Raw genomic sequence first — 13,761 nt, forward strand, 5'->3', positions numbered from 1 at the left:
GTTTGTTGTATTTTTTGATTTTCCCCCTAATCACCCATATCACGGAAGCTGTAAGACCTAGGGACACCAAATTCTAGTTCAATATATTATGTGAATACGCAATTTGAATTTTAGTAACTTCCCCGCAATTAGTGATTTTTCATAACTCCCGCAATTGTAGGAATTTTTGACCCAAGGCAAGCACCTCCAGTTAGTGATTACGAGTGTGTATGCCAAGTTTCATTATAAAAGGCAGATTCAACAGGAAGTTATAGGCATATATGTAATCTCTGCCCAAGCTCCGCCCGCCCGCAACAATTAACTTGACCTGCCTGGATTCCAAGTTTGGTTATTCCTGCTCTTATACTTTCTGAGACCTTTACGTTCATACGGACAGACTGACGGACAGACAGACATCACTATGTCGACTATTTTAGTCATGCTGATGAAGAATATATATACTTTGGGAGGTATGCCACGCCTTCCAAATTGTGTGTTTCATACATTCGCAATAAACTAGCATACCTTCTGGTATGGGGTATACAAATAAATGACATACTGAGGGTTGGTAATATTCCTTGGGAAATTTTATTTTAATTTTACTATTGTGCGGTCATAAATTAATTCATTATATCTATTGATATATAAGTGTTTTCTAAATGCCGTTAAATATTAGTACGGGTTTTGTCAAGCTCCAAGAATATTTCATCCAAAGTCGTCTGCGTGATTGCGTAGTCTTCTATGTTTAATTTTGTGCTATTGTTTTCGATAATCTTAAATATTTTCGACCACGTGGAACTTTCAATTGGAATAAAGTAAGTGAGTTGTCCTTGAAATTCTTCCTCTAAAACTGATTCGGGTAATTTGTGAGCTATAAATTTTTTGACCAAATCAGTTTGTCCCGTGCAATTATCGCAATCAAAAACATCACTGTCGGTTGATAGGCCTTGGTTCACGCTCGATGTTGACCTTCCGCCCTCTTTCACCCGAATTTTAAGTACGAAACCCTTGGAGTACTTATTCTTTAAGGTCTGTGTAGTGCCTATGCACTTGAATTCTCCATCCACCATAATAGCAACTCGCATGCACAAGGCCTCAACCTCCTCCATGCAGTGGGAGGTCAGAACAACAGCCTTGCCATGCTCTCGAAACTCCGTCAATAGATTCCACATTTGTCGACGTGCACCTGGATCCATACCGGCCGATGGCTCATCTAGATATAGGACGGACGGGTTATTTATCAGAGATATAGCGAGGCTGAGCTTGCGCTTGCTTCCTCCACTATAGTGTTTGATCGGCTTTTGAATGTGCTGAATAAAGAGCAATCTGATGGCCAAATCTTCACAGACCGTCTTTATGTATTTCCGCTGCACCCCGCGCAGCATGCAGTAAAACCGCATTGTCTCCCGTCCTGTTAACTCCCCAATTACCGCATCGAACTGCGGGCAATAGCCAATTCTGTCGTACACTTTGCTCATGTGCTTCTGCAGGTTGATGCCTTCGACATATGCAGTTCCCGATCCGATTCGTATATCTCCAGTAAGCATCTTGAAAGTGGTCGTCTTGCCCGCGCCGTTTACACCCAACAGGCCAAAGCACTCCCCTGGTGCAACGTAGAATGATAGTTCTTTGACCGCAACGAATTTTCCAAACTTCTTTTTTATGCGATCAACGACAAGAGGAAGATCGTTCCGTTCCGCTTCTGTGAGATTAGCAACGGTTGATCGTTCGATGTCAACATCATCGGGATCCGAATTTTGACCAGCCTCCTGCCTTTTAGTCCCCTTTAACAAATCAGGCAGACACTCACACTTTTTCGCATCCAAGAGCATAATATATAGCAGATATAACGTGCCTGACCCAAGAAAGAACAGTATATTCACCATAATGCCATGTTTCCTCCATGCAAAGTATCCTGGAACATTACAGCAAGCGGGTACGAATTTGCAAAGATCTTCATGCGTTAACCTCGTCAGCATCGGGTTGCTACAACTCTTGTGTAAATTAAAATTAATGTAGAGATAAGACAGGGCTTCAGCCAGGCAATAGTGGGGAAATAAACGAGCAGTAGCTAGAATCGCTTTTTGAATTATGTTTGGGTCACCGAAAAAAAGTTGAATTATCATATATAGAAGTGGGCCCAACATCATGCACACAGATGAGCTGTACGAATATCCCGAAGCCGGGTCGACAAACCAATTGGATATTAAATATATGAAGGGTAGTGCTGAAATTCCAAAAAATAGAAACACAGTTAGGTTCCGGCTTATATCCCCAAGGGTAGAATATCCCGGCAACTGGAAAAGAGCAACAGTTATTATTCCTAGTATCGCGGTCAGTACTAATATTGCATAGTCCCACAATAGGTGCGAGATCCAGTATAAAACAACACCTACTCCGGACATATATTGCAAAAGCTTTGATCTTGTGTTGCGCTCCGCTATCACCGGAATTACAAAAAACGCAGTGGCGAAGGACATGCAAAAAGAAAAATTCATGCACAGTGCTTGCCCTATCTTATTGGGCGACTCTAATCGCTTAGCAAGTGTGTGCTTACTATATGGCAGAGGAGCATGAGTTACATCTATTTCAGCCTTCGAATCCAACAGGTGACGGGCCAGAGCATTGTGTAGTATGTTAAGCGTTAAGGGGGCCGTATGAAATGGCTTGTTGTTCAACCAGACGGTTAGGTTACTTTCCGAAATGGTCGCACCGGCCACGTACTCTTTATCAACAAGGAAGAGTTTCTCCTTCGACACATCCAGAATATACTCCTCGAAGTCTGCGCCACTGGTGCTCAGCAACTTAACCCCTCCACCTTGATAACCAATATAGTTAGCATAAGCTACTGAGATCGGCTTCGTTGTCTCTCCTGACTTATCTTCCAGAACCACGTAGGCACTCGGATAATTCTTCAAAGAAACATGCATGGGGGGAAGCGTACTTGCTTCAGATTTTGAAACAAATGCTACAATTGACCCCATATAAATAATTGGTAGTACCAGCTGAAGAATCAGTAGCCAGTAACTACGCTGGGTTGTCAAAGCCTTCTTCATAAACATCGCTCTCCAACGCATAAGGCAGCGGGTACGCGAGCTCGACTCATACACATCGGTGTCGAAGACCGAGACTTCCTCCGCGCCAGATGGTAAGCGGTTATGATTCGTTTTGATGCCGTGGCCACCGACTTCTCTTTTGTTGTCCCCCCCAACCTGCTGTAAAACATCCTCCAATGTGGCCACACTTACACCATAGCCATCCAAATGCAACTTATTTGATTTTTTCTCCAGATCACTAAGGATATCTGCGAACACTGAAGTATGTTGAACAGGAAGACGGTATATCAGCTCCCTTCCCAGTTCACTTTCCGGTCTTATGTCAGGTATATGCTTGGCCAGGAATGCTGTTACCTGTTCAACATCGCAATCCGGTTGCTTTATGCAGACTAATCGGTAGCCGAAGCCGTATTGCCTTTTAAGACTAAAAGACGTGCCGTGGCACTGTAGCTGGCCATTGCTCATAATGGCGATGTGGTCCGCTAGCGCGTCTGCTTCATCCATGTAGTGTGTGGTTAATAAAATAGTGCGGCCGGGTTTTTGAGATCTCAGGAGATCCCATAGATGGCGACGAGCAGATACGTCCAGACCCGAGCTAGGCTCGTCACAAAGCACCGTTTTTGTGTTTCCGCAAAGAGAACAGCAGACGGAAACTTTGCGCTTCATGCCTCCTGATAACATGGAAATGGCAACATTTTTCTTTTCTTCTAGTCCCATTATTTTCAAATATTTGTCCACTTCATTATTTAGCTCATATCCTTTCAAGCCCTTTACTCTGCTGAAGAAAACGAGATGATTGTGAACGCTCATTTCGTTAAAGAGAACATTTTGCTGCGGGCAAATCCCAAGCGAGCTCCGGACACATCTAAGCTGGGTTCGGATGTCGCATCCATTGATAATGGCTGTTCCTGACGTTGGCGCGACAGTGCCGGTAAGCATCTGTATGGTTGTTGTCTTTCCAGCACCGTTGTGGCCCAGCAAGACAGTAATTTCATTTCGAGACATATTCAAGGAAAGGTCTTTTACAGCAACTGCATCGCCATAGCGCTTTCTGAGATTTTGGATCTGTATACCATGCTGAGCAGCATCGTCTGTAATTAAAGACTTGGGTCGACAGGTGCAGCGTTTTATTTCGCCAGATATATCGCTGCTTGATCCGCTTTCACCAGGAGAGGTTACAGCCAAGCCCAAAAGTGACTGCCAGATTTTGCGTTGGAATAGATAGTTCCATTTTCGAGGTACACCGTAGTTACCTGGGTATATCTGCTCCACATATAGACAGACTAACATGAATATTACGGATCCTATTGCTAACATAAGACAAACAAGAAAAATTGATAGAGAATCGTCTATCGAGATAGAGCGGAAAAAATTGGACCACTGAAGACCCTCGCCAGAATTTTCCAATGCAAAAATTGCATAAATCCCGATTCCTATTGCCGTATTAGGAAATATAAGACACAAGGCAAGCTTGCTCACAAGATCTATCTTTTCATACAAATGAAAAACGGCGAAAGAAGGTACGAATGTTAGGATGGTTACGATTCCTATGACGGCAGTTGCAGTGGTGGCCCTATTAAAAAACACAGCTACCATACAGGTAAAACAGAAACTGGCCACCAAATAAAAATTTAAAAAGACAAAAACTGGAAGAATACTGCTATAACGAAGAACAGCAATATTGGAATAAGTAACAAACAGAACACATATAGCTAATAGTGTGACTAACATTACCCACATGTAGGTAATTATAAACCAGGAAACCCAATGGATCCAATTTTGAAGACCTAGAATTTTCATGATTTCCTTAAGCTGGGCTTCTTTCTCTGCGCTCAACTTAGTTGCTAAATTTATAAAGAAATAAGTGAAACAACCATATAGTGACAAAGGCACAATCAAAGTGGCCACTTGACTAAAATCATCGGAAAAGTATGGGTTGTATGGGAAACGTCTAAGCTGCACATTAGGTAAAGATTCAAACTTTGAACCTGCGGCTAATTTAAGCCAGGACATGGTGAGCGCATGCTGGATTGGTAGAAATCCCTCTGCTATATAGCCAACGGGCACTCCCCCATCATCGAAGTCGTCGTTACGCGGTCCGACTGGGTCGCTTTCTGGAAAGAGCCTGTCCGTCTGCCAATTCATAACTACCGGGCCCTGTGCAGTTCGGAGCTCGCTGGGAAATCGCAATGCGTATCTCAATATCGTTGGATATTTCCCGCTTCTGCTCGTATCCATGTCATTCGAATCAAATTCTACGCCAGCTATGTAGTTGTGCTCCAATAGATCGTATTCCATATCTTCTGGACTGTTGTAGGCACGCACACCCGCAAGGGACAGTTGAGTGGCTGCCATTGAAACGATATCCTTAATTATGCTAGTATTGGGCGTATAGCAAAGCACATAGATAGGCTTATTTATCGTACCATTCTCATGCATTATAAGATTTCCATCCATTACCGATTTCAAGTAAAGTTGAAGATTGTCAATGGGAACGGGAGGGTAACGTCGCTCAGGTAAGTTTTCTGCCTTCAACACAAATCGGAAAAAGGCTGTATACATTAAAAACAATAATGAAAAAGCAAAAAGCATGTATAGTGATTTTCTTTGGCTCCAATCCAGGATCCAGTTCTTCCATACAAGAAGCTTCACTTTCTCCCAGTTGGAAATGGATTTTGGCTCAATTTCAGTGTTACGTTTTTTTGAAAAATTCATAGTTACATTTTATTCCAAAATATTTACAATTGTTTTTGACAAATAAAGTAAACCCAATCAAAGAGAGAGTAGTTGAGGCACCTTACTAAAGCTTAAACTTACCGCAGCATTGGCAGCCTCTAGCTCAATATCTAAAGAATGAGCTGAGGCTCGGCGTATCTTCGACCTATATTTGGTTGGACTCAAGCATTGTGCTTAATTGGATTTCTGGAGGAGGGGAGCCAATATATTTTATTAAATCAAAGGTGGCCGAAATAAAAAAAAATCACAAATATAGTATACGACTGTCAATGGAAATGCAACCCAATCCAATGCAACAATCCACGACTAGCCAACAATAAATACAACTTTAACTGAAGAAGAACTTAAATGTAGACTCTACATTATGCTACAGCTAAACCAAATATCCATTATATATTATATTATATATATATTATATATTTGAGTTACAATCCGTATTTCAAGCAATTGAACCCGAGCAATGAATAAATTTTTATAACAACTGAAACCCATAACATTACAATTTTTTTAAATTGCTGCTCACGGAACTTTTTTTTATTCTCCTCCTCTCTCAATAATAACATTCCGAAGCTTATTCTGAGAATCTGATCTTTGTTTGAAGTATTTTTTTGTTGGTAAAAAAAAGCAGTTAAATTAAATGCTAGTACTATTACCTGATTATGATGCATGGTTTTAGTTAGATTAAAAGCTGATGCACTTAATATATATTTGGTTGGCTATTTTGACTGACTATATCAGAATCACTGGCATGGAAGGAATTTAATTGTTGCTGTTGACTTCTTATAGTACAAGTAGTAGTAGTTTTCTTAGCTTTAGACTTATTTATTTGTATAGTTCAATTTTGTTATACAAAAGACAGATTCAGATATGAAACATGTTAGAAGAACAGATGTGTTGGTGACCTCAACTAACGATTTTTTAAAGGCTTCCTCATCTGCGCATAGTTTTGCGAATTCGTACCACCCATTGTGGCTATCGGTGCCTTGATTTCCTCTTTGGCGTTTTATAACCTCATTTTAATGTTAAGCAACTATGCAATTTATGGCAAATAAACATTTTATACTGCACTTCCTGCAATTTATTTCATTGCTGTTGCAGTTGCCGCTTGCAGTTTCCAGTGCGGTGCTTATCAATGAGTAAACAGCAGCAATAACAACAACAACAACAACAGCAACAACTGCAGCTGCAACTGCAAACAACCATCGGCAACAAGCAATAACTGACAGCAACAAAAACTAGAGCCCATTGCAAATATCCGCCAAAGTAAGGACAACAGCACGTACGCATCGGAATCGACATCCACATCCACATCGCCGTCGCCACCGACATACATACATAAATGTTTGTCGTGGGTGGAGCTGAACCACGATGCGAACTGCCAACATTTGTATTTATTTAAAAAGCATTGCTATTGCTATTGTACGGCTATGTGGCTATTGTGTATTGTATATTTATTTGCATATTAAAAAGCAAACAAATGCCGACAACAAACATGCCGTTGAGCATCATGCACACACACACACACACACATACGAGTATGTAAGAGTATATACATGTGCATACCTCTATATAGACGGAGAATATAGGAGTATAATGCACGGCGCGTGCACAGAATTTTAAATCGAAATATAAACACACACTTAAAAGATTAACCACGAGGCGACACAAGGTGTGGTAAGGTGAGGTAAGCAGAGGAGAGGAGAGCTTCATCTCTCCTCTCCATGCATGGAACGAATGAAATGTTCCAAAAACGATTCACAGTCATATGTAAAAATCGGAACGCTCTCTTTTGTGTGTGCTTCGGCTTAAATGTTGTTAAATATTATACATTGCTTAAGCTGCGGAAAACAATAACAAAGGCGCATGGAAATGCTACGAATATTTACACATATGGCCGCTCTCTTTTGTCTGGACGTTTAAACGATTTTAATTTCTGCGCTGATAAGTCGCATGGAATTTTATAAGTATTTGTTTGTTATTCTTGTATGCTTCCAATACTTCAAATGAAGGAGAGTATTTACGTTTTGTAAAGCAGCTGGGACTCGAAAATTATTTCTAAAATAAATATACATACTTGTATGTATGTATCTTCAAGAAGCACATAGATATATAGTCATCCAGCAGATACTTAGATTATATAGCTTATAGGAATTTTTGGCGAATTGAAAGCATTTTCAAAATGCAACACTTTTATTAAAATAATTTATAATCGATGTATAAATATATATACAAATTTAGTTGCTGTAAGAAAACATGGTTTCGGTTTAATGTGGATGGGAAGAAAACGAGATTCTTTGTGAGGATTCAATTGGATTTAAAGTTTATAAATGCGACATTTTATCAATAATCTTGCTTCATAAAATTAATTAAATTGTTTAATGAAACAATATTATAGATAAAGCAACGATAACTGCTTCATTAATTGGAATCTAATGTACTTTTGAATGGCACCATAAAAATGTATTTGCATTTACATATGTATTTGTAAATATTTTATATTTTTCATTTCGGGTTTTTACTTATGTATCAATGGATGGCTAAGCCTCTTCATTTTGTTGTAATTTCATACAACTTTATGCTTTTATATATAGATAAGTTTATTTGAGTTTAGAAAATATGTACAGCGTATAATTCTGGCTCTAAAACTTCTCTCTTCCCTTTTAAATAATTCATTATATTTAAGAGCATGTAAGTGTCGGCTTTGGGGGAATTAAATTTGTTGCTGGCCATTATTTACATACGCGACTGCACTCCGACAATTTGTTTGCTTTTGTTTTCTGTCAATATCAACCAGCGAGAACATGAACACATCCCGCACTTGTCGTCATCCTCCTAGTCTTTGTCTCGCGGCTCTACGACTTTTGGGTAAACAGAAAATCCCACGCACGTTCTGTTCCTCGTTTTACGTAACCGAATTCAGAATCATTCCAACTTTTGCCGCTAAAATCCACTTGACTTTTCTCTTCTTTTTCCCTATTTTTATTTTTTTGTGGGTGGGGGGGAAAAGTACTTGAGGAAGTCAAAGTCTTGCTCTAAATGTCTTACCGTCATTCGCTTCACAGTTTCTAATTATAAACTGCTCCGTCAGCAGCCACGGTCTCAGTCTTGGCCAACATCCACAACCAAACACTCTTTCAAGTTCCAAGTTCATGAACTTGTGCATTGAACTTCTCCGGGCAGAGACAAGACAGGCAGTCAACCAACTTGAAAATGGTTTCAGAGTCGCCGCAGTTGAGGTCGGTACGGGTTCTATGTAGCTTTTGGGCACACTTTGGATGCCACTTCAGTTGACTACTGTAGTAGTTGTTGCTGCTATTGTTGCTATTGTTGTTTGTTTTCATTACATTGCAGTGGCCATCTGTTTTTTGTACGCCTCGACTCGGGTTTCTAGCGACTGCAGCAGACTTTTAATTTGTGTGGATTTTGCTGTTCCGTTCTGTCGGAAGGTTCCGCTCCACTCCGTGCCGTGTAATGTAAAGTGGAAGTTGTAATTTAGTTTCTTCAAATGACTTTTCGGCACAACATTATCATTATGTGCATTTAATTGGTGTTTGTCTTGCCTGTCTGGCTACTTCAACGTACGAGTATAGGGTTGGGTTTCTTCACTCTTCTTCCTGCTGCACTAATTTGTGTGAATTTTCACTTTGGCGCTCTGATTGCGTGCGTGTGGACGGAGAATTTTTAAAATTGTTTACAGTCTATAGGCAATGAGGCGCGGAAGTTTAAGTTGACGTTGCCGGTGGTCCTCATAAGTAGCTTTAACTATACATTATTGTGTTTGGTTTTTGCAGAAATGCTTGATAAGGAAGAAAAGTATTACTAAAAAATTAAGTTGGGGATGGAAGTTAGAGTATATTTTCTTCGATTTTTATTAAATTTTTGAAAATAGAGAATATATTTTTTAAAACCAAATACTGTGGCTTTTTTTCATACAAATATTTTCCCATTTCAGGTTAGGTTTTACAACAATCATTTTACAGATCAAATAACATTAACACTTAAATGAATATTTTTATTACTTTTACTTCTCTGAGCAGAATCAAACGAAGAAAATTTAATTTTAAAAAAAATATTCGGTTTAAACACAAGGCAAGATTTTGCCCTAAAAACTAACACAACTTGTTTACTATAAATATACGAAAACATCATTCATTGTATCCAAGATCTTAATTTAAAAACAACCTTTGAATAAAGCGGTGAATTTTTAATTTAAAATTTATGTAAATAATAAAATTATTGGCTCACATTTTTCAAAATTCACATGTATGTTAGAGTTAAGTCAATTAAAATGAACAGAAACTTTATATTAAAATATAGTCTAGTTTATAAAATAAATATAAAATATCTTTAAAATCGGGTATACTTAAACTCTAAAACGTCACTTAGACAATAGGAATGGAATAGTTTACTCCAACATTTTAGATAGTGTTGTCTGTCACCAAGGATTTGGAAGAATAAACTAGATGGCTTTTTAGCATAAGATCGCATATAACATTTGTTAGTAATCGTAGATCTTGCATTAAAATATCTAAGACTTGCGGCCACTTCGTCCTCCGACTGAGACGAGCTGCTTAGGCAATTGCTAAGCCCCAACTATATGGACACTCCCAACTGGCGAATGCCACAACCGCAAGCACATCAACATCAGGAGAAGACTGAATGCAACATGAACATGGAAAAACGTTGAAATTATTGAGAAAATTCTCAACTTGATATAAAAAGCCACAAGATAACACTGCGGCGGGACTGAACGGCAACCGGGCAGAAAAGGCAACAGGATGGGCAGCAGGACTTGCCAGTCCTCTGGCATGCAAAACACCAGCAACAAGAACAACAACAACAGAATTAACATTCACAGAGGAGGAGCATCACGTCCGAGGCAACTAAAAAGAAAAAAAAAAACAACTTTAACTTTAGCGACAAATGCCAGATAAAAATTGCAATGCATTTAACGACATGGCGGCATTAAGAACTAACTGTAAACAAAGTGCTAAATAAAATTAGTGGAAAAAAAAAGAAACAACCAGTGGCAAATGATATTAAAAAGCAGCAGCAGCAACTGCGTCTAACGAAAGAAAAACACGTCGCCTCACCACTCGCATAATGACTAAAGCCGCCATTAGTTCGTTTTAGTTAGTGCTCGTTGCACATTTCCCTCGCGATATCTTTTAATGCGGACCCAACCAGCGGCATTAAAATAATCATAGTCAAGCATGCGCATGGACATATGCTGACAAGTGCAGTCGGGGGCGTTGGTAGTACTCTGGTAGCGGGAACGGTGCCACGTGCAGCGTCACTTACCGTTTGCCGCGGCACGTGCAGGCGCTTCAGCTTTACAAGAGGGCGGCATGGGGCGGTTGGCCGATGTGAGTGGGTGGTTGCGGGTGTGAGTGGGGAACCGCGTTACTTGCAGTTGAACGCGTTGCCAACTTAATTTTCGTTTTCCAATGCGGTGCCGGTGCCGCGGCACAGTGTGATGTTTTCCAACTCCAATGGATAGAAATCTTGAAAATTAAGAGTTAAAGGTAGAAAACAGAACTACCCGAAAACTCTCCAACATTTCGAAAATCGTATTTTAAAACTTTGTGCAAAATTGAAGTCTCTAGCTCTTATAGTCTCTGAGATCCAGGTGTTCATACGGACGGACAGACGGACAGGCAGACAGACAGTCAGATAGACATAGATCGACTCGTCTTGTCATGCTGATCAAGAATATATATACTTTGTGGGGTCTGCCACACCTCTTTCTGCCTGTTACATTTTGCAGCTCGCGAAAACCTAGTATACTCTTGTACATTTCATGTACAGAGTATAAACACAGCTAAGGGTGGCCAACTCACTTTATATTGAATAAAAATTAATATTAATACTATTAATTCTCTTCATTAAAAACAACGCTTTTTTTCTTCGCTGTAGAATCTAATTGTTTCTTTAATAATGAATAAATGCTAATGATTTTCCTTTTCTAATGTTTCTTAATAAATGTTTTTCACGATCCTTAATAAAAATTCCAAAATTCATTCCAATATTTCAAAATCATATTTAAAAACACAACTAAGGGTAGCCAACTCACTCTATTTTGAATAAAAATTAATATGGCATATTATTAATTCTCCTTCGGTGTAGAATCAAATTGTTTCTTTATATTTCTAATGTTTATGAAAATACAAAAATTTTGAATAAATATTTTTCACGATCCTGAATAAAAATTCCATTTGAAACTTGAAGCTCGTTTTTGATAAATCTCAAGGAGATTTAATATATATTTTTATGTTTTCTATACCGATGTATAGTAAAACAGTTTTGTTTTACTACGACTCATATGGATATACTATTCAGATGGTACCATTTTTTAAAAGTAGTAATCAGCCTGCTTTGCATTACTAATTCTACTTATAGGCAGATCATCATAATTTTTTTTTAGTTTTATAACTATTTTTTGGCTTGTTTAATTTTCTTTCACCTGCGTGCGGCGCGGCATAAGACCTTGCTTATATCATCTTCAGAAGTCTTTAAAAAGAAACCACAGTGAACAATCCCGTGTTGAATCTTTCCTAACACGCGATTGTTTTCTTTTGAGTGTGGCTGCGCTTTATGCTTTCCGAAGTAAACGTCTAGAACATAATATAGAATGTAGATAAAATATATTAGAAAATATACACAAGCCTTCTTTCATTTAAATAGAGGAAAACTATACTCGACTTACATACGCAATTTTTTGTGTTTCTTGTTGTTGAAGATGCTAGTTGAAGGTAGTTAGCCCACTGTGCAGGATCAGCGGTATCGTCATCGTCGCCATGGCCATATCGAGCGCCGCCATCGTTACCGATGACTGGTGCAATCATTCACTTGGAATGGCAAACGTAAAATCAAGTGAGCGATATTCAATTTGCCGATTGATTGCGAGGGTTTTTTTATTTAATGATAAATGCCGTGGAGAAGGCGTGCGCACTAATACACATGCAATTTAATAATAGTTCTCTGCGGCTTGGTATTTAAGTGACCAATGTATGCGGCCCATAATTATGCAACAGCTTTTATTGCATTTATCGATTTATTCGCCCCATGGCGCCCCTTGGCAAGTGTTAACCAGTGTGGAGCCAAGTTGTTGATATGCTTGATTATACATATCGCTGAATGACGTTGTGTGGCTTTTGCTTTTTCCTTTTTGTACTTTGTCGCACAGACCACAAAATGGCAAACGTCGGTTGCACTGCCCCCCCTGAATACAATAGCCACCCACCTACCACCCCCCTTTTCCCGCACCACCGACAGCGCCTCATGTCGCCCGTTGTGCGCGATTGCAGCTAATGACACGCATCGTTGCATTTTACATTGATTGCGCTCATATGCGTCATATTATATAGTTCGAGAATATACATACATATGTATGTACATAATATATACCCATGTATATTCATATTTGTATGTGGCGCCATGATATACTATTGTTTTACATTACAACAGACATGTGTTTGGCCTTTTTTTGCATCCACAAACTACTTAACTTTTATGGCCCTTTTTTCAAATTGCATGTGCGAGTTTTTATATTATTTTATTTTATAATATGTATTAAAAGGCTTGACCGAGCGCTTTCGGAATTAATTTGTTGTAATTTTCAAGTGGTTTTGCGGGGATTTCATGCACATTTTTTACACCTTTATTAAAACGCATAGTATTAATAATGAAAATTGTTGATCGGCCCACACAATTAATAATATAAAATAATTAATAGATTTTATGTAACTGTGCGGAAAATTCTGGAGGGCTTTAAATCAATTTATGCGGCTTTTTAAAAAGCTGATAAAATTGTTTCTCACTTTCCTGGAAAGTGGTGCAAAATTTCAACTGCGGATCTTTTAATAAAGTTAGGTATTTTGTTTATTTGCATCATACTTCAAATGTCTTGAGACAGGTATATAAATATCGATAGTGGCTTGTAGTTGTTAGAAAATTATATTATGGTAGATATCTGACAGTTTATTTAGTT

General features: G+C 38.8%; 1 protein-coding gene across 1 annotated transcript; it reads right to left on the reverse strand.

The window, feature by feature from the left end:
• Positions 1 to 565: 565 nt before the first annotated feature.
• Positions 566 to 5,474, reverse strand: LOC115622252 (ATP-binding cassette sub-family A member 2-like). Its single transcript, XM_030516151.1, has 4 exons — positions 5,024 to 5,474; positions 4,774 to 4,879; positions 2,537 to 4,695; positions 566 to 2,419 (listed from the first exon to the last, which is right to left on the reverse strand). Exons 1-4 carry the CDS (start codon positions 5,472 to 5,474, stop codon positions 645 to 647), a joined length of 4,491 nt encoding a protein of 1,496 aa, XP_030372011.1. The 3' UTR covers positions 566 to 644.
• Between the last annotated feature and the right edge of the window lie 8,287 nt (positions 5,475 to 13,761).

The sequence above is a fragment of the Scaptodrosophila lebanonensis genome, unplaced genomic scaffold (genome assembly GCF_003285725.1).
Source record: "Scaptodrosophila lebanonensis strain 11010-0011.00,11010-0021.00 unplaced genomic scaffold, SlebRS2 tig00000043-arrow-pilon, whole genome shotgun sequence".
In the NCBI taxonomy this organism is placed as follows: Eukaryota; Metazoa; Arthropoda; class Insecta; order Diptera; family Drosophilidae; genus Scaptodrosophila; species Scaptodrosophila lebanonensis.

Coding starts and splice junctions, on each gene's coding strand:
- LOC115622252 (XM_030516151.1), bottom strand. CDS start 5,474: ATGCATGAGAATGGTACGATAAATAAGCCTATCTATGTGCTTTGCTAT. Junction 4,880..5,023: donor CTGGCTTAAATTAGCCGCAG/GTTCAAAGTTTG, acceptor TTATAAATTTAG/CAACTAAGTTGAGCGCAGAG. Junction 4,696..4,773: donor TGGTTTATAATTACCTACAT/GTGGGTAATGTT, acceptor TCTTCGTTATAG/CAGTATTCTTCCAGTTTTTG.